Here is a 20,445-nt window from a genome sequence, read left to right on the forward strand (position 1 = left end):
CAGCCAGGTCACCTGGCAGCGTGGCAGGGATGGCTGAGCTGCCATCCCAGCTGAAAATGGATACAAAGTGAAGATGGGGAGAGCTTGTCCCCTTCCTGTGGGAAGCAGGGTGCAAAGCTTCCTCTGCAAGACTGTTACTGCCTTTGCTCCCTTAGCGAGCTGACTGGCCTTAGGGGTGGCCTGTTGATGACCCGAGCTGAGGTGTGGGATCACTTCTCTGCAGGTGTGCTGGCTGCTGGTGAGACCTGCTGTAGTTGGAGACTTGGCAATTAATTGCAAACACACATGCCAACAGGCTGGTCCTATGGATGCAAGGCAGGGCGCAGGGGTGGGAGGATGCTCTCCTAGGCAGTGCAGGCATGGAGGTTCCCTTTGCTGGTCCCTGCCAGACACTGGGACCCTGCAGGTGGAACCAATGCTCTTCTACCGTGCACCAAGGAGGCTTCAGATACATTATTGATTAGAAATTGGAGCACATCCCTGCAGAGCAGCCTGCCAGTTGCCTTCAGAGCAGTTGGCTGGAAGCCAGCCCATCGCTCCATGCTTATTCTCAGTGGGTCAGCAGTCCCCCTCTTGGGAAGTCGTGGCTGAGAGGTTGTGGCAGACCAGATCACATCTCCTCTGATTTTGCAGCACTCTCCGCAAGGTAAGATTTTAATTAGCCCCAGTAGATGATGTTGTTGTAGTAGTGAACCAAAGGGTGGAGGCCGTGTTGGCCTCATTTCCTTTCTATGCTGCTGCTGGTCCTGGCGGTGACCTTTGCTGTTTTGGCTGTTTGTCTACAAACCTGCAAAGCTCATCTGATAACATTGTTGTCATCGTTGGAAGAGCAGCAGATGTTAGAATTAATTTTAAACTGCAACCATAGCCTCTGTGGGTGGCTGCAAAACATTGTTGTGGTCATATTGCCGACTTGTACCTTTTTTTATACCTTTTGTTTTGGCTTCCCTCTCTTGCTGAGAGTCAAGGTTGCTGTGCTATACCTGGGAGACAGCTGTTGGAGAGGGATGAAGCTGTTCTTTGTGCAGAGGTTGCCCCAGCAGCATCCCTGCTGATGAGATTAGAAACAGGGGAAAGGCATGATGAGGAGGAGCGGTACTTTGAGGAGCCTGCCTTGAAATTGAAACCTTTTCAGGGATGCCCTGGGTGATTTCCAGGCCTTCTTACAACTGCCATAAGTTGCAATTGCCTCTGCTGCAGGGAAAACCCCCAACTTGAAAGGACCTGCATGGATAGTCCTTACCTCTCCTGGAGCCCCCTCGGCACAGACTGGTTGTGGGAAACACCCTCCTCACAGTGTGATATATCTTTTTTTCTCATGCTTGAAGAAGAGGTTTACCATCAAGCCCAGTTTGCAGCCTTACTGGTGGCATATCACCTCTGATGCCTGATCTGAGATGCACTGGAGCTGCTGGATTTCCAGGTGATCTTAAACATCTTCTAGCCCCACAGATCACTGATAGTGGCTGGAAACCCAGGCTGGCTGGAGAGGCCTTTCCTGGGTGTCCCTTTCCAGCACCCAGTCATGGCAGCAACAGGAGAGATCAGCGAGGGCAAAATAAAACTTAGGAAAATAGTTGTCGATGGCTATGTGGTATGGTAGAGACAAAGATGCCCCTGGTCTGCCAGAGGCAGGGCTGGTAACAGGGAGAGCAAGGCAGGGGCTCTCTCCTTTGTGGCTCTGCCAGGGAAGGGAAAACCTGCACAGCTGCTCCTTTTTTCCTTTTTCTTTTCCTTCTTTTTCCTTTCCTTTCCATTTTTGAAACAGCTTGAGTCAGCTATTTAATGGGAGATAAACCAAGGCAGAGCATGACCTGGCATCTTTCCCAGGGATGCACTTGCTGCATACCTTCACTTGGCTGGACCTGAGCCCTCCCTTAATACATCCTCCTCCCTCTCTCTCCCTTTCCTGGCCTGCAGGATTCCTACAGAAAGCAGGTTGTCATTGATGGAGAGACCTGCTTGTTAGACATCTTGGATACTGCAGGGCAAGAGGAGTATAGTGCCATGAGAGACCAGTACATGAGAACCGGGGAAGGATTCCTCTGTGTCTTCGCCATCAACAACACAAAGTCCTTTGAAGATATTCACCAGTACAGGTCAGTATCCTGGGACATGCCCCTTCCCTCTTGCCCTGTGCAAAGGAGAGGCCTTGCTGCTGCACCCTTCTGCCCTCCCTTTTAGATCAGGCCCTGCAGTGGAAGCACTGGCTGCCAGCAAATACAATTAGCTCAAGTGGCCATTCCCCAGGGAAGAGTTGGAGCAGACGGCTAATGTCAGTGACTCCAATAAAACCCATCTGAAGGGATTGCTTGTGGCCTTTGGGCCTCGGTAATGTAATGTTTAAGTGTTTATGGTGACTAAAGAGAGAGCTGATCCTCTATGACCCCCCTCACTCCTCTCCCTAAGTAATGGAATTGCTTTGTTAGTTCAATTGATCTCAGCAACTTCTGCTGGGCCTGGGAGCTTGGAAAGGAGGCTGGGAAGGGCTGCTTCCCCCTCTGGCAGCTGTTGCAGAGAGGCTGCAGTCTGCTGGCTGCACGCCCGTGGGGGAGAGGCAGTCCTGGCCTTTTGGAGTTTGGTTTCAACCAGGGCAAAGACAGAGCAGGGGCAGAGTGAGAGCCCTGGCAAGGTGACTTGCCCAAGAGGATGTACTGGAGGGACAGTGGCAGAAAACGGACCCCATCCTGGCATGATCCTGCTTTGTCTGCACCCAGGTTATCCATCCCACTTTTCCCCCCTGCTGCCATCATCCCTGTGGATCTGGAGAGACAAAGAGATGATATAAATGCAGCAGGAGTCTTCCCTGGTTACCCAGATGTTAGCTTAGAGAGCAATCACTCTATGTCCTTTTTTTGAGGCTTGGCTGTGATGGGAGCCACTTGCAGAGAGTGCAAGAGATGGCTCTGCCTGTCCCCACTCTGTCCACCGCCCACCAAGAAATCATGTACCCCAGTCTCTCATCATAAACTTGGCTCACAGATAATCCTGTAGCTCCAAGCACAGGCACAGCCCTTCCTAGCCCTGTAGTCAGAGGCACTGCACCAAGCTGTTGAGATGTCTCAGTCTTTGGCTAGCAGTGTAATAGCCATACAGTTGGGCTAATTTGGTTTGTTTTAGCTGAACCAGAGGACAAAGGATGGGATTTTCCTAAAGCACCTGAGGGATTCAACAGCATTCATCCTTGTGCTGGTGCCTGTGACTCCCTCACAGGGTGGCTTGATTTCAAGCCCTGGTTTTAATCATGATGTAGATCACTGGCTTTCATCTCGTTTTGCCTGTACTCTGTGTTTGCACTTTTAAAATAACATTCCCCAGAGAAATGCTGGCTCTCCCTGGTTAGTAATCATTAGGAGGTATCTCTTTTCAGCTAAGTGTAGCCTATGCACTAAATTTAGTACTTGTGTTTGCTGATCAGGATGTTACATGGAACATTTAAGTGGCTTTATGGCATATCATACATATAGTCAGACTTTATTTCTATGTTCTACTAGATTAAAAAAAGATGACTGATTTGTGTGTGTGTGTGAGATACCTGTTCAGCTGCTTTTGGATAGAAATTTGAATTCAATTAAAATGCAGAAATCAGCATTTTAATAATGCTTTTTTTTATTTAAACAAAACCATGTTAAATGTTCTGGATGCATGAGCAAGAAAAAAAGAAAAAGCTGGTCTGATGCTAAATGATTTATTAAACAAAGGAAGTTATCATCTATCAGGAGGGAATTCAATGGATTGTTTATGGCCATGATGGCCTTTAAAATTTTTAGAAGTGGTAAATCTCATCCTCACCTACCTAGTTTTAAATCTGAGGTTAGAATGAAGAAGCAAGCATTACAGCTTTTTTGCTTCCCAATTGGTTTCTCAACTTTGAGTGACCTGAACTAAACTGAAAAGGAAGCAAATACTGCCCATGCATCTGCAGAAAAAGTTACAGCTGCCAAAAGCTAGTTCATCAGCTCAGCAAATTCTGGATGCAAGTGATTTTTTTTTTTTAAATCCCCATTAAGGGGGATTACTTGATCTAAAGTGTTGGAAATAACACAGGTAACTGCTTGACTATTCCTATTTATTTAGCTTAAACTATCTTAAGTTCATGTCTTAATATAGATTGTCATAATTTCAAGTTGTGTTTTGTAAACAGTTGCAGTTAAAGAGCAGGGGTATGTTTAGTTTTTGTTTCCAAAAGTGCCCTAGCTATTTTGCTGTTTACTCACTTATATGCTGTGGTAATTTATGTTCTCCTGAAAGCCTAACACAAGGCGCTTGGCAGGAATGAAGCATAGCTGTTAATTCTTGATGAGGAAGCTGGTGGGGAGTGTCCTGGAGCTTCCCCCTGAGGCCTTTTCTCCCTTCACTTTGGCACCTCTTACTCTTGCAGGGAGCAAATCAAGAGGGTGAAAGACTCAGATGATGTTCCTATGGTACTGGTGGGAAATAAATGTGACCTACCAGCCCGGACAGTGGAGACCCGGCAAGCGCAGGACCTGTCCCGAAGTTACGGGATCCCCTACATAGAAACGTCTGCCAAAACCAGACAGGTAGGAGAACAATTTTAAAGAAAGTCTTTTTCTTCTCTTTTCTTCAGTGCTGTCCAGGAGAGGCAGGAATGGCCAGATACCACCTCGCAGATATATGGGTGCAAGGGCTGAGGTTAGTTGCTTCCTCAAGGCTAAATGCTCAATAAGGACATCTCCTCCACTGTCTGTGCTTGTGCCTCCAATCCAGAGAAGTGCATAATTCATGCTCTGGCATGATACCTTTTCAGGGCTTTCTCCAAGGCTCTAGAATAACCTGTGTAGTCACTGCAGGTCAGCTAAGCTCAGGGAACTTGGCTAACCTCATCCATGGTCTGTTTCGGCAGACCTGCAGGCAGAATATACCAGTGCTGGAAGGACAATGTGGGGCTCCCAGAGCACAAGGGTGGAAATGGAGCAGCTGATACCTTTAATGATCTAGTGGTGGTGTTGCTCTTGGGTGGTAGAGCCCCTTCAAGCTGCTGAAATCTGATGAATTTCAGGGACTTAAGAGCTCCTTGGTCTTATGTTTGCTCATTCAGTCTCGCTCTCTGGGGGCCACACTAAGATCCCTGTTAGTCTCTCCCACTTGGTTTTGTGCCTTTAACTCTGCAATCTTCACTGATGAAAGACAGCACTAGGGAGGCCTGTCTGGGGAGCAGAGCCCTCTCTTTTCTCCACTGTCCCCTCTCAAGTGGGCAGTTGCTTCAAGCGATGCTTTTCTCCCAGGGCGTTGAAGATGCCTTCTATACCTTGGTGCGGGAGATCCGTCAGCACAAGCTGCGCAAGCTGAATCCCCCAGATGAGAGCGGCCCCGGCTGCATGAACTGTAAATGTGTGATATCGTGACTACTACGGTGAGTTTTGGAAGCAGGAGTCGGGGTGCAGTGCGGGTATATTAGAAGCAGGGCAGGAGGTGACTGCAGATGTATGCATCTGCGAACAAATGCAGCAGAAAGAATTTCAGCAACGGGTGTTTTTTAATGAAACACCTTTTTGACTGAAATAGCATTTTTCTGTCAAAACATAGGTAAGTCAAAATTCCCACTGTTCTGAGGAAGCATGTAGGAGGAAACGACAGTTTATTTTTCCCCCTCATTTTGTGGAACGACATTCTACAGAACTGAATTAAAAAAATAGGTGTTTTGTCGTGCTTTCCCTGACAAAGCTTCTTCCCATGCTGCCCCTCTGAAAGAGGAGTTAAACTGGTGTTTAAGGTATGTGGCTCACCACGTGTTCACCAGACTGGCCCTAGAAGAGTTCAGATGAAGAGCTGGGTGAGCATTTTACCCCCTAATGCACTCATGTAAATTGCCTTGTCCTAAAGTTTCAGAGCAGACCTATTTCACTGTGAAAGTCCTGTGTTCCTCAGAAGAGTTTTCCCCATTAGATATATCCCCTGGGATATTTAGAACTGATGCAATGTTGAGAGTTAGCCATAAGGGGAATATTTTGCTTTTATAAATTGTATGTGCCGGAGCCAGAAACTGTGTTTTTCAGATTGTCCACATTCACTTGCCTGTTTTTCTTCTTTTTCTGTCCTTGGTTTTGTGTGTGTGGGTTTTTTTGTTTGTTTTTTTGTTGTTGTTTTTTTTGTTTGTTTGTTTTTTGTTTTTTGGGTTTTTTGTTTGGTTGGTTTTTTTAAACGATGAGCTTATTTAAATCATTGCAGTCCTGATGGATAGTAGTGAAGGAGAGCTCCTGTCAGTGTCCCTGCATGAGCTGGGTGGCCTTAAGCCAAACACCTGGGAACATCTGGGTGTAACCAGCGCCTTCTCTGGCAGAAATGGAGAGAGAGGCAATTGGGGATGAGTGCACCCGGGAGATGTACGTCTGAGGACATCTGGGACCGGGGTGTGGGAGAAAAACCTGCATGAACATTGCCCTTAATATCTTTTGGGGAGTCTCCCCAAGCACCTGGACAACTGCTGGAGTCCTAAAGAGATGTTTTGTCCAGAGATGATGCTAAGAGGGTCTCACTGAAGGTGGAGGTGGGCAGCTGGTTTTCCTTCGTTGCTTTTTGAGCCAAAGGCTGTGAGCACAGCTGATGTGTTCCCTGAAAACAAACACACACAAAAACCAAAATGCTGGCAGTGTTTTCTTCCTATGAGGAAAAAAAAAAAAGTCAAACCCCCCACCCTTCTGCTCCCAGCTGATGCACCCAGTATCTCCTGGGGACCAAGCTGAATGCTATGCCCAAGCACACTTACCACTGCTAAGGGAGGATTTCCAGATGTTCAGGTCCTCCAGATGTTCAGGAATGTTTCCTCTGGATGAGGATGTGAGCTCGGGGCTCGTTTCCTGTTCTGGCTCACAGCTGATGGCATGGGCTCAGCGGACACTACTGCTCCCTGATACTGACTGCTGGGAGCCCAGTCCCTGTCACAGCTCACTGGCCAGCACTGGCATGGGCACTGCCTTCAAAAAGAGGGGCAAGAAGAGAGATGGCAAGGAGTCTCTTGGAAACACTCTGGTCTGTTAAGAGTGCATGCCCTGTGAGTTGCCTACATCTTTTCTGCTCATGCAGAATCTGGAAGCAGGACATGCTAGCTTATTCTAGCTGCAATGGCCAAGAGCAGAAAGGGAGAAACATCAGGGTACAAAAGGAAAAGCAAGGCAAGGACATGCTAGGTTTTGGGGAAAATGGCAGATGTGTGGTCAGTGAGCCAGGGAGATTGGCTGCATTTACCCTGGACTCACTGTGTGGTTCCCATCATCCCTGGAGGATGGACCAAACAGTGCCCCTTCTCACAACAAGGTCTGGGCAGAGGCTCACCCATCGCTCCACAGATGGTTTGCTTATTCCTTTCAGCACACATGCAGGTGCTTTGTTGAGCTACGTGCAGACCTCCAAGACCTGTATAGCCCTTTATTTTCTCTCTGTGGGCACTAGCAAGGTCATCCCAAAACGTGAGGGGTGGGTAATGGAAACAGCCCCTGCTGGTTCTGATGGCAAATGGGTGCTAATGAGTGTCCTGTTCTGGTTTCAGCTGACTGGACTGTGTCTTGGAGTGGTTTCCACTGTGCAGAGCACAAGGAAAGAGGTGAAGCAAAGGAAGAAGCAAACAGATTCAGAGGAGGAGTAAAGCGGGAGGTGGAGAGGAAGAGGAGGACGGGGGAGCATGAGCACCTCCAAGGACTATCTCGCACTTCACCCAAGCCTGTGGCAAACGACTTTTTTGTCTTTTTTTCTTTGTCTGTCCCCTCCTTCTTTGGCCTCCTTCCACCCCAGCAACTGTACAAAGCCACAGATTGAATCACAGTAAATTATTATTTGATGGTCTCAACAAACTGTCTTTATGGCTGTGTCCTCCTTCCAGAGGGTGCTGCTGCTGGTGCTCCAGGAGCATCACTGGTGGGATGGTTGGGAGGGAAGGGTGCTGAGATGTGCTCTCCAGGGACCAAGGTCATGCTGTAGCCTATGAAGACGATCAGGGTGGGGTATCCTTCAGGGAAAGAGCTGTCTTTGCCTCTGGTAAGTTGTCATCGTGTCCCTGTGTCCCCTCCCCCACCCACCTGAAACTCTTTGCTGGCCCCAAGTTCTGGTGGGGTGGAAAAGTGCAACCAGTTCAGGCCTATTCTCAGTGTTCTCCTGGGTGCTTTGCCTTCAACCTCATCCATGTAGGATTTTCTTATGGCCTCAGATGTGATGCCTGGAAGACAAGAAGGACTGAGGAAATCTGAGAGCTGAGTTCACCTCAGCTGGTGCCAGTTTGTTGCTTCCTTGATTTTTTTTTTTTTTCCAGGCAGCTGTTTCTGGCATAGCACCTCCCAAATGTTTATGTGCTCCAGACATAGAATTAGGCCTTTATGCACCCCTCTAGCACCTAGCTAATGCTAACACCTGCACAGCATATATACCTTGGACTGTTCAAGCCTGTTAGAAGTGTATAATGGTATGGAAATCCTTGTCTGCCCTGTGTACAGCTTAATTACTGGTGAGCACATAGTAGAAGGGCTCTCCTGCACTGCAGACAGCTGTCTGGCTGCTCAACAACTAAGACTAAAGGATTCGGACTTTCAGTTCTTGGGTTTAGAGTGGGTAAGACTGTTTTGAATAAGGGCTAATCTGTTGGGAAGCCCATCTTTGCTCAGCCCTGGTCCTTTGAGATTTTTGCCCGGGGTCTGACCTGCTTCTCCCATGTGCCTTTTATTTGCCCACAGCCAAGATGAGGCATTGTGCTCACTGCAGCGGAGTGGCTCGGTGCTCACTGCCTTTCCCTCTCTCCCAGGATATTGCACAGCTGTTGTAGCTGGCATCCAGAATTAAGAGCATCAAAGGGGGAAGGTGATCCAGCTGAGAACAGCAGGGAGCTGTTCTGCATGGACTAGCACAGGCCTGAAGAGGAGCCAGGTTCAGCAGCCAAGGCTGGCAGGGGTTGGGAGCAGCAAGGGCAGCATGTGAGTCACCTGCCTCAGATGGCAAAACCAGTACAGAAACTCTGGTCATCACTGGCACAAAGCCACAGCCCACCAAGGGGTTCCCAGCATCCATGTGGGCAGCCTCCTGTCCCATCCCTCATCCTCCATGATGCCAGGCAGCAGCAGAATTACTGCTTGGAGTTGCTGCCTTTGTTTTCGGCCTGGGCAAGAGAGGACTTGTGCTAACGGCTTGCTTTTTGTATGTGCCTGCTCCAACCTGCTGTGAGGCACAGACCCCACCGTGACTGCAGCTGCCTGGCACTCAGTTCCTGCCGGAGAAGGGCTGATCCCAGCTTGAGTGGGAGAAGCTATCTGAAGGAAGAGCTGCCCAGCCTTTAGCTGGGTGTGCTGTTTGCAGCAGAGCCTGCCTACATGCTGGAGGAGTGCTGAAGATGCCGAGTCTGGTGTTACATGGTGGGGCTGGACTTCCACTAAACCTCCCAGACTATGTTATTTCAACTGTGAAGCCTGGAAGCATGGGTTTTGTTCCTAAGTTGGCTGCTTGTGTGCAACAGCAGGCAGGGCAGAGGACAGGACTACTTTGTCCTTCTAGAAGATGACTAAAAGCCTTAAGAGTTAGCCTGTTGATGGGGGCCTTTGCTTGGTGGTGTTTTTGCACTTAGAAACCTGGTTCTCTTCTTCTGTAATAGAGCTTATCCCATCCTTCACTAGGCCCTTGGTGAAGGATGGAATAGCTGTATCTGTTAGAAGTCTTCAGTTGAGAAGTAACATTGTGTTTGGGGCTCAAGGACTGGTCTCTGGATGGCTCTAACCACTGAGTGTATCTTCTCATTTCTGGTTGGGAGCCAGAAGACCCAGGAGCCGTGGTCAAGCAAGGTGAGGAGCTCTGGGGAGCACCAGGGGCGAGGGGTCTTCACAGGCACCGGCTGCAGTTCCAAGAGCCTGGCAGATCTTGGTGAGGGTGTGCTAGAGCAGCACTGGCCAGAATACACTTCAGCACTTTGGTCAGGAGCAGGAAGCCAAAGTACCAGCAAGTCCCTTTCAGAGAGGTTTCTGCACCCCTCAGGGCGAGGTTTTCCAGCCTGTTCATGAAAGATCTGGGTCTGGTCGAATCATGTGTTATTTTATCTTGTTCAAATGTCTTCTAGGTGCAAAATGGTGTTGCTTCCTTGGGCCACTTGTCATGGCTGTTGCACAGAAGGGTGCTGAAGATGAGCTGTTTCATCAGTGGTTCAGCAGTCAGTATCTGTGTTTAGCAGCACAGCATCAGGCCCCAGACAGGCTTTTCTTCCTGGTGGAAGTGTCTAGTTGAAACTTCACAGCTTTGATCTATTGTACACTTTAAGCGGTTCCAGATATTGACAGTCTCTTTTCTGGGGTGGCTGGTTATAGTCCTATTTTATGTATGGCTAAGGCAGACATAGATGTGCTAGGAGCCATTAGGGTTCTGTAAATGGACCTAAAAGTTCTTCAGGAGCCAGGGTACAGTGGTGGGTGCAGGTGGTAGGACAGTGCTACAACAGGACAGCACTTAAGAAATTTGGTTAGGTGGGTAGGAGCTGGAACCGGAGATTACTAGCATGTTAGGAGATGTGGCTGATAGGTGGTGACCCGAGGCTGGCAGGTTGCAGACCAATTTCATTCCTTTTGTGGATTGCACCCAGCAGAAGTGAGGCAGCTAGGACCCTTTATCAAACAGTGCTGGTCAGTAACATAGCCATCTCATGAGCTGGAAGCACCACTGGTTAGCTTTTTACTCCAATAAGACGATCACAAGGAACCCCCACCTCAAGTTAATGTTCAAGTCCATGCTGAAAGTTGGAGGTAGGTTGGGAACAAAAGGAGGTGCTGAAAGCTTGACACCACAGCTTGAAATGGTGTATAAATTGTGTATTAATGTAGTACTGCATCTTTTTTTCTAGGAGGTTGGCTTCAGGAGAATTACGACATAACTTCCATGCACAGAGTATCAGCTCTGATCTGATCTTCTGGGTTAGCAAAAAAGAGATTGTATCACTTCTCTCAGGTGGATCTGTTACTTTAGACTTGGCATTTTCACTTGCTGACTTGGTGCTGGTAATTTGGGTACAGGATAGCAAACTGCTTGTCATGACAGGCAGGATGTCACTACAACTTCATCATGTGTTCCCTGCGTGCTAGCTGAACTTCTAGAGTCTGAAAGTGGTATCAGGGTTACAGTTCCATTAGAGTGAATGTAGGTCTGGAGCAGGAATAGCTGGGTTTGGAGTAGATTTAGTTGATTTTCCTGATAGTTAGTTAAGGTGCATTTGTTCTAGAAGTACCTGAACTGGAAGATGTGTTTTTCAGACAGTGCACAATCGTTTTCCGTATGCCAAAGAGTTTGTTGCCCATCTCAGTCCTGCTTCTGTGGCATGAGCTTGCCTAAGCAGAACGTGCAATTATTCTGAAGAACTGCTCCAGCTGCATAGCTGGAAGCTACAGAAGTCCATGGAGGTAAGCTTTTTTCTATATTTGGGCACATCAGCTCATGTTTGGCTGCCATGGTCTCTTCAGCTGGTCATGGCAAGGCTGGACTGTGCTGTGGGTCTCAGGCAAGTGTGAACACCACCACTGAGGAGGCATCAGCCAACATCATACTGATTATCTGTTGAGGCTGCATCTCCCGAGATGGAGGAGTACCAGCTTTCAACCTGTACTTAAATGACAGAATAGCTGAGGAGGTTTGGTCTGGTCAGGTCTTTGGAACTGATGCATAAGCTTTTCTCTCCCACATCTTTCAAGTGCCCCACACCCTGTTACAGGGGTTGGGGGGCTCCAGAGACATCACAGCTGAGTCAACTGACAAGATTGCTTACAAGTCCTTAAGATGCTGATTAGGTGCTGGAACAGTTCTCATGCCTTTGGTCTGGGAGGGCTTTCACAGAAGCATTCTCCTAAGCTAGCAGAGATGATGCCTCTAAAACAGATGAGCACATGGTGCTTGCTGAAGGCTTAGGCAAACATCTGAGTTAAGTTTGCAGGAGCTGGCAGCAATGACTCATTGCTGGAGAGAGACGTGAGAGGCAAGGCAAGGGTAGCTGAATGAAAGGCTGAGTTTTACAGAGCAGCCCTGGATAAATGCTGGCCTCATCCTCCTCACTTGCAGTGTGGTTGGGTAAGGAGGAGCAGACCAGGTTTCTCTTCTGGGCTAAAGGCCAGCCCACTCCTGCAGACCTTTCTAGCCCAAGCAGTACTGCTGTATCACTTCTCCTTGGCTTCACCAGGAGCCATAAAGGTAAGCAAAGCCACCCAAGAAACAGCTTCCCCAAGCAACCACCTGCCTGTGTAAGCAAGCTGCAGGCTTAGCTACCCAAGGAGCAGGGCTCTGGCATTGGGCTGGGCTTGAGTGGCCTCCAGGGCACCAGATTGGCTCAGGCTCTTAATGGGTTCATTAGAAGCAGGGGCTTGTGGTATCGCATCCCATCTATCCACAGGTACCTCACACCAGTTTTAGAGCAAGGACTTTCTGCTGTGTCTTAGGATAAGCCCGTTTTTACTGTGTAGAAGAACTGGACTAAGTATGCCAGGCTTTAGGGATGCCAGTCCCTTGGACTCATGCCTTTGTGTGTGCCTTCAAAGCCATCTCCATCTTGGGCTCTTTTATAACTGCTGCTAGTGAGTAGGGATGCTTGTAGGGTGGAACCAGCTGCTGTGTCTTCTAGTGGGACGTTGGCCAAGTTGTTTCAACTCTGATTTCCGTATGTCCTGCTCTGTCATGGTGCCCACGTCCTGTTAGGTGAGCATGATTGCCCTGCTGCCAGGAGGATGCTGGTATATGCCCTGCAGGCTTCCTCAGCTGCTGAGGTTGTAGGATTTGGTAGATGGTTTGGGAAGGAGTCAGACCTGTGTCTTTCAGCTTCCAGGCTTTTATTATCTCTGTGCACTAGTATAAACTCCATGATATGCTGTAGGAAGGGGGTGGCATTGCTAAGAGGATGGTGTGACAGCAAACATCCCGGCCACCAGCAACTGGTGGGAACTGGAACAGGCAGATGGGGCTGGCCCCATGCGCAGCTTCTTTCCCCCAGGGCAGGTGAGCTTTGCTTTCTCTGTGGGTTGAGTACAGGGTCTGTGGTTTAGCAGAGCCAAGGTACCAGCACCAGCCAAGGCTGCTGGGGGGCAGGGGCTGGATTCCCTGTGCTCTCCGTGCTCTTGCTCTGCTCCCCAACTCCCACCACTGCTGTCATAGCCCCTTTGCAGCATGTGAGGAGCCCATGAGCAGCACAAAACTAGCACAGCAGCATGTGAACAGCAGCACAACAGGCTGAAGAAGGGGAAGACTCCCAGGCCCAGCCAACCTTCTGCTTTGCCTTTGCCAAACAGGCTGGGGTGCAAAGCTCCCAGACACAGCACACCCATCTCTCTTTCCTTGTGCTGCAACCTGGGACCAGAGACAAAACCAGCCCAAAGCCTCTCTCTCTCCTTCTGCTTGGCTCTGCTCCAGGCTCCACTTAACATCAATTATTCAGTGCCAAGCTGCTGATGTATTGCAGAGGCATGCAGCAGGGTTGATGAGCTCTTAGTGGTTGTGGGTGGGCAGGGAAGATGAAGAGTGCAGCTGTGGCTCAGCAGAGAGCCAGTGAATGACAGCATGAGACATGGCAGCCTGCTTTTCCCAGCTTTTGGTGCTGCTGGTCTGGCTGAGCCAGGAAGGACAGGAGCCAGGAAGGACAGGAAGGAGGGGCCTGCCAGGGCACCAGTGCTGAGTGCAGCTTGTGGGGCTTGTGCATTGGTGTTGGAGTGCTTTCTGGGCAGGGATGAGCTGTGGGAGCCAGAGAGCTGATGCTAAGAGTAGTCAGAAAGCCATGATGAGAGCAATGGCTGCACCAGGGAAAGGAGGGATTTAAGGAGAACATTGGCAAATGCCAAGTGTGGAGGGAGAAGCAGCAGGAGGACCTTGCTAACAAGTAGCAGCCTCAATACCTTCCACAAAGTTCATTTGCTAGCGGTCCCAGTGCTGTACAGCAAACGGGTATTGGTAAACATAGGTTTGGGACTACACAGTGGTCCTCTTGGTCCTCTGGGAGCAGCACCCAGGCCCAGGTGGCATAGGAGGGGGTAAGGGTGCTACTTGACTGGTGCAAGGGCCATCTCTACTCCTCTCCCCTCTGGGGACACCAGCACCTGCACCACCTGTGCTGGAACATTTCTGCAGAAGGAGAGCATTGCTGGTGACCTGCTGCTCCTGGCACCAGCTTGATACCAGACAGGACTAGGCTGGGCAGCAGACATTGCTTGTATCTGCCCTGGGACCCATCCTGAGGTCTTTTACTTCTCTGGTAATGGATGGAAGTCCTCGGCTTACCTGGTGGGCAAGTCCCAGGGGTGGCCTCCCCTTGAGAAGGACTCTCTGGGTGGGTGCTTGGCATGTCCTCCATGAGCCAAGCGCCAAAACCCTACCTAGGACCCCTGCTCACCACCCATTCAAGGCTGGGTACTGCTGTGGCTCCTGCATTAGCCAGAAGGATGCTGTCAGGGGATGCAGTGGAGCCTACAGCACACATCAGGTGATGCACAAGGATGCCACATTTTCCGCACTGGCCTTAAATGCTAAGATGGTGTTTAGCTAAACCTGGCCCCTCGATTTTGCTGTCAGTCTTTGTGCTCTCTGTTCTGCTCTGGTAGAGACAGATGACCCTGCATTTACTGTAACCACTATACCAAAATGGCAGCTTTCTCTAGAGGAAACCAGAATACTGCCCAAATTTAAAACCCCAAAGCCAAGAGTACCGTGGTCATCTATGTACCGGAAGCACTGGCCACAAAATCTGGAGTGTGTACACCATCTTCAGCTGTGAGTGGCACCACCTTGCACTCTCAGTGACTGGTGTAAGCATGACTCATTCCTGACTCGTGTAGTGCCACAGTGAGTTGCACCCACCCAACCCACCATGCACAGAACTGTGTCCACCTGCTCCCTGTCCCATCCAGCTGTTCTCGTGCTGCCCAAAGGCAGGAAAACAAACTCCAAACCCAAAATCTTGGCCAAAGGACAAAGCTGCAGTGAGGCTGCTGGCCACCAGCTTGGGGCAGGATGCTGCCCTTTGCTCAGTGAGCCAGGAGAGGACAGAAGTATGTAGGAGTAATTTTGTTTCCACTGCTGCTGAGGATGCCTGGAGGAAGGCAGAGATGCAGCTGATGCACACCCTGTGAACCAAGCTAAAAGCCAGCAGAAGGCAACTGCAACATCTGTCACCGTAAGAAACCTCGTGGAGTCTCATTTTACCCTGAACTTCTTTAAACGTTACCATTAAAACCATGTAAAATACATCACCAAACACTCTGGACAGTCTATTTGGATCACTGTAAAAAGGAATGATTGACATCTTCTTGCCCTTAAAACCTCCTTACAAAGAAAAACAAGAACAAGAAAGAAAAATCACAGACATAGAAAATGTTTTGGTGGGGTTTTTTGTTTTGGTTTTGTTTTTTTAAAAGTAATAATTATAATACATTAAAAAGTCATGGAGGAAGCGTTCCACGCTGTAAACAACAATAGCAATTAAAAAGAAAAGCAGATAGTAGCCACACTCTCAAAGTGCACCTCTGAGCCCTTGACCTCAATCACTGTCCCACACTGGAGCCAGTCCCCATGGCTCCCACTGCCTGCTGGCACCATGGCCACTCAAAGTGCTGAATTACAAATTAAAAAAAACCCAAACAACAACAACCCACAACATTGGTCTTTAAAACTACATTGAGGACAGCGAGGTGGGAGCTGTTCTAGGGCTGCGAGGGCAAGGAATGGGGGAAAACTACTTTCCTGAATTTGCTTGCGGTAAGAATAACTTCTGCTAAGGGCCGTGAGAGGAGGCTCGGGCAGGGGTGGAAGTGGCTTGGGCCACCCTCACCCTTCTTCCCTTCCTATCGCCTGCAAAAGAGCTGAGCCTGGACCATGTCCTGCCCACCCCTGCTGCCACAGACCTGCCATGGCCACACCTTCATCTGCAGCAAGACGCAGAGAAGGAGAGAGGATTGGTCATCTCCTAGTAGATTATGCTTTGATATGCTGAAGTGACAGCATGCCTCTGAGGAAAGCGATGCATATCCCTGGCTCCTAGACAGTCAGGAGCTCTTTGCAAACCTGCCTGCTTTCACAGGCTGCAGGTTGGAGAAGAGCTTCTTAGGTGAGACAGTGAGGAGCTCGGAGACATTCCCAGCAAGAAGCACACTGATGGGAATGGGGACCCTGTGTCCCCCTGGTCCACAGGTCATTGAAACCAGCTGGTGGCTTCCCTCAGGCTTGGAGGTGACCGGCGACCTTGCTGCTCTTGCCCATAAGGGCTTGGAGGGCAGGACCCACCCCCCCCGCCGCCCAGATTCTTGTTGAACACCATGCAACAAGTACTGTGTGTTTGATTGCTCTCCAAAATGAGAGCAAACCACCTTTTAAAATGTGAATACTGCAAAACATCCCAGAAACATGCTGGGTGAAGAGCCTGGTTGCACAGGCAACATGATGTGCAAAGGCTGTGTGCCTTAAATGAGGGGGGAAAAAAGATGTCTCAGCTCTTGCACGTGTGAGCCAAATGCGCAGACACATTAGGAGTTTTATTTGTCCTTCATGGAGAGGACAGACCCACAAGTTACTGCTGCTTGTTGCTTCCCAACGAGCTCCAAGAGGCCAGTGGGCTGCTAGTGAAAGGTAATCAATACACATCCTGAAATACTGCCCAAGTATTTTAGCACACAAGTAGGTTTAACTACTGCATGGTTACTGAAAACAAAAAACCAAACAAACAAACAAAATCCCAAACCATACTCTAAACTAAAGCAAACTCAAGCACTGCTGCCCTCGAAAGGACTCGCAGTGTCTCAAAACACAAATACTGAACATTCATACAGCACTTCTCCTCAAAGAACAACTCTTGAGTCCTCACAGCACCCCTGCGAGGTAGCTAATAGGGTTACCCCTGCTTTGGAGAGGGAGAGAGGATGGGCAAGGCTGGGGACTCAGCAGAAGATGGGGTCTCCGACAGAGAAGGGGTTGTAACAGAAGCTAAGGGTGCTGTGGTCTGGCTGGCTACATCCAAATAAAGATGGGGTGCTGCCTTCAGTGCTCTCCTTGCTCACATGCACACAAGGAAAAAACAACAACAACAGTAAAAAAAAACCCAACACAACAAAACCGACCAAAACTGATAAATCCCATAAAGTAATTTAGTGGAAGTTGTTTGTTGAGCTTCCAGGTAGGCTTTGGACCAAAGCAGCTTATGAGAGAAAAAAAAACAGTTTTCAAACAATCTTAGAACTTAAAGCAGTTTTTCCCAGGGTCTCCACTGAAGGCATGGGAATCCCACCTGCAGTCCCACCTAATCTGGCATCTGCAGCCACCCCTTTTAGCCAGCAGTCAAACACAGTACATCTGAACAAGTTTATTTCCTGCTGCTTCCATTGATCTTTCTTCCTGATGAAGTCCCTTCACCTGTAGGGTTGACGCAGATACTGGGAACAGAAGTTTGGGCCAGCTCCTTCAGTGGGTGAGCTGTCCCTGGGTCCCTGCACACCTCTGGCCAATGGTTTGGGCTGTGCAGCAGCAACACCCTGGGATGTGGAGAAGCTGAACAGGCCAGCAGGACTTGGTGCATGAACAGCAAGTGGGCATGTGGGAACACATCAAGTTACCTCCTCAGCAGTGGGCTGTGGCAACTTGATGCTCTACAGCATTGTCTTCCAAACCCCTGTGCCCAGGTTTCCTTTCTTGGTTGTTGATTTCTGTGCGGGCTAAACCAGAAGGGCTGAGATCAGATTCTGGGCAATGTGCGCCCCCCCCAAACTCCTATGCCATTTCCACTCAACTTGCTCAAAGTAAAAGGGGGTTTCAGTGTGGGCACCCTGATGAGACACAATCACACCTCCAGCAGCTTGCTGCTGAAGGCAGGAGGCTTCCCAAGGCAGCAGCCCCTTTTCCTGGTCAGCCAAGAGAAAGGCATCAAGCCCCCTTACTGCCCTGGACTTGTGAGGGAAAGGTCAGGAGAAAGGCTACTCAGCCCAAGAGACCAGGCTCAACCTTCATCGTTGTCTTTGTCACCTTGAGAACTTTGGGAAAGAACCTCTCTGCTGATGCTCCTCCACCAGGGAGACACCCCTCCTTCCCCTGGGACTCACAGCTGTTAAACCTCCCTTCTGGGACACCACCCACCACGGCAGCAGGAGCTGGGTGCAGCCAGGGACTGCTCTGTGGCATTGCATAGAGGCAGCAGGTTGCCTGCGCCCTGCCAGGACACCACGGCCCTGCCTGCAAATGCTGCTGCCTATGACCACAGATCTGGGAAAAGAGATAAGATCTACTGCTGCAAAGGCCTTTGAAAGTGACACTGCTGGCTGCACTGGTTGGGCATTTTAAAGAAGGCATTTCTGACTCCTACGCCTTGCGCCTGCTTCCATGGCCACAGGCACTCACGTCAGGCAAGAGCAGAAGAAAACATGCAACACATTACCAGTTCTGCCTCTCTCGCAACATGTGATGAGGCTTGGGGAGCTGTGAGGAACAAAAAAAAAATGAAAACACTTTCCAATTTGTCCATAGGAAAGATGCAAACTTAATTTGCTGGTGCCTCCTGGCACTGGCAGCCACCGCTCCATCTCCTTGCATGGGGCTCGTACCAAAGCACAGCTCAACAGGCAAAGGTTGCTGTGCTGTCACCTCAACACAGCTCTGCTGAAGGAGGAGTCCCGAAAACAGGGTGAGAGTGGTGCTCCAGCACCTGATTCTTCTGCCTTGCTTCCCTCCATCCTCACTAAAATGTCACTGATTTGGGCAGCTTTGCAAGGGGAGGAGAGTCTGAAAGAAAACTGTTTTCCGAGAGCGATTTGGCAACCTGTGGCAGTAATTTTGGTTTGGGGCTCAGGGGAGGGCATGGGGCTTTCACTGTATTTAAGGGCTTCTGGAGGTGTTTTTGGGCATCTACCTCCTTCAGGCCCAGTGCAAGAGGCGTTGGCACGGAGGTGGCAGGTAGGGGATATCCTGTCTCTGGCAGAGGCAATGCCACCTGCTTTCTGTTTGAGAAGTCCTGCTCTGTCGTGTGGGCCAGGTGGAGGGGAGTGGTGGTTTTGATAATGGTATAGGGGCTGTTCCCCTCCACCACAGAGGATGGCACCCACTGGAAAGGGCACTCCTTGCCCAGCCCCACTGGCTCTGACTCACTGCCAGATAAGACAGGCACACTACCACCTGCCAGCCCATGCGTGGGCAGCACACCCAAGCCCTCTGGCCAGTGTGCTTTGCCGCTGGTGCTCCCTGGCTCATTTTGCTGCAGTCTGGTGAGCTCCCCCATGCATGCAGCTTTAGATGCCAAGCACTTCAAGTCCGTTTTGTCAGGCAGCGTTGCTCTGCAGCGCTTCCTGGCTGTCTCCTCCCCACGCTCACTCTTGGGGGAGCTGTCGTGCTGCGACACGCTGGAGAAGAGCTGTGAGCTGCCCGGCTGAGGATAAGGGAGTGCATTGAGCACTTTGTTTTTGCAAAGGGAAGATTCTTGTTCTCCCGCCAGCAGGGCAGTAGGATTTGGCTGCCATATCTCATGTTCTGTAGCAGAAAGCTCAGCAGTGCTCGAATCAGGAAGACTCAGTGTCTTTTGGGGATAGAAGTCTGAGGGGTCGTGCTTGCCTGGGGCAGCAGTGGAGACTGACTTGTGGTCCACGATGACGCAGCTGGTAGCGAGAAAAGGCTGGTCTGGATGCAGGGCTGTGGTCATGAGGTGATGATTGGCCTCCATCTCACTTGCCTTCAGAAGAGATGGCAGCTGCCTGTCCCTGGTGGGCTCCATCCGACCCTCCTCTCCCGGTGGATGAAGGTGGGTGTCCATTGCTTCAGCTGCTTCAGTGCCCTGGAGGGTAGGAGTCCTCACCTCTGCCATTCCTTCCAGCACCCTGGGATCTCTGTGGGGATGGGGCTCCCTGTCTGGGGCGTGCTCACCCACCCGGCCATTCTGGCCAGTGGCTGCTATGTTGCCCTTCACAGCTACTGGGTTGAGGGAGAGCTCCAGGCCCAGGGGTTTCCGTGGGAACTCCTCAGGCTTTGCTGCATTTGTAGCAGAGAAAACAAAATAAAACACACACTGTGCATCAGTTCATGTTTGCACCCAGCATGCCCAAACTGCAGGGAAGACAGATGCTGCACCCAGCAGGTGCCAGCCCTTCTGGGCTGCTCCAGCTCCCAGACACACCAGAGGGATACTATGGTCCCCAGGGTACATGAGTACCCCTGGCTATCCCTACTGGGCTGCCTGCCTTCCCCTCTACCCACCTGGTGGAGGAAGGTCAAATTTCATCTTGCGCAGTTCAGTCATTGACATCTGCAGTTGCTCAATGACTGCATCATCTTCATACTGCAGGGAAGCGGCAATTTTCTCCTGCAGAAATTCCCGTAAATCTTCCAATGCCATCTTCAGCAAGCGCTCTGGGGGATGACAGAAAGGAGTAACGACAGCGGCACAGCCAAATTGCAGGCTAGCATGAGCGTGGGTTGCATTGCTTTGGTTTTATCTGGGATTCTGCTGCTGTTGTCACTCTGGGGTGGGACAGC

The 20,445-nt window shown here is 50.0% G+C and overlaps 2 protein-coding genes across 8 annotated transcripts in view; one reads left to right on the top strand and one right to left on the bottom strand.

The window, feature by feature from the left end:
* HRAS (HRas proto-oncogene, GTPase) overlaps nt 1–7,808 on the top strand; it is a 39,263-nt gene extending 31,455 nt beyond the window's left edge. The window contains exons 3-6 of the mRNA XM_065838021.2: nt 1,921–2,099; nt 4,382–4,541; nt 5,247–5,374; nt 7,508–7,808. Of these exons, the coding sequence (XP_065694093.1) occupies nt 1,921–2,099; nt 4,382–4,541; nt 5,247–5,366 (459 nt within the window). The 3' untranslated portion in view covers nt 5,367–5,374; nt 7,508–7,808. The remainder of the gene's footprint in view (nt 1–1,920; nt 2,100–4,381; nt 4,542–5,246; nt 5,375–7,507) is intronic.
* Nucleotides 3,592–20,445, bottom strand: part of LOC136101693 (uncharacterized) — a 94,211-nt gene continuing 77,357 nt past the window's right edge. For 6 of the 7 annotated variants that reach the window (XM_071809060.1, XM_071809059.1, XM_065838018.2 and 3 more), the window contains 2 exons: nt 20,167–20,319; nt 15,317–19,941 (listed from right to left, as the gene is read on the bottom strand). In XM_071809060.1, coding sequence (XP_071665161.1) covers nt 18,662–19,941; nt 20,167–20,319 — 1,433 coding nt within the window. In that variant the 3' untranslated portion in view covers nt 15,317–18,661. Of the gene's footprint in view, nt 6,574–6,727; nt 6,936–15,316; nt 19,942–20,166; nt 20,320–20,445 lie in introns of those variants that run through there. The other variant, XR_010651367.2, reaches the window with a different exon arrangement.

This window comes from Patagioenas fasciata, chromosome 5 (genome assembly GCF_037038585.1).
Source record: "Patagioenas fasciata isolate bPatFas1 chromosome 5, bPatFas1.hap1, whole genome shotgun sequence".
Lineage (NCBI taxonomy): Eukaryota > Metazoa > Chordata > Aves > Columbiformes > Columbidae > Patagioenas > Patagioenas fasciata.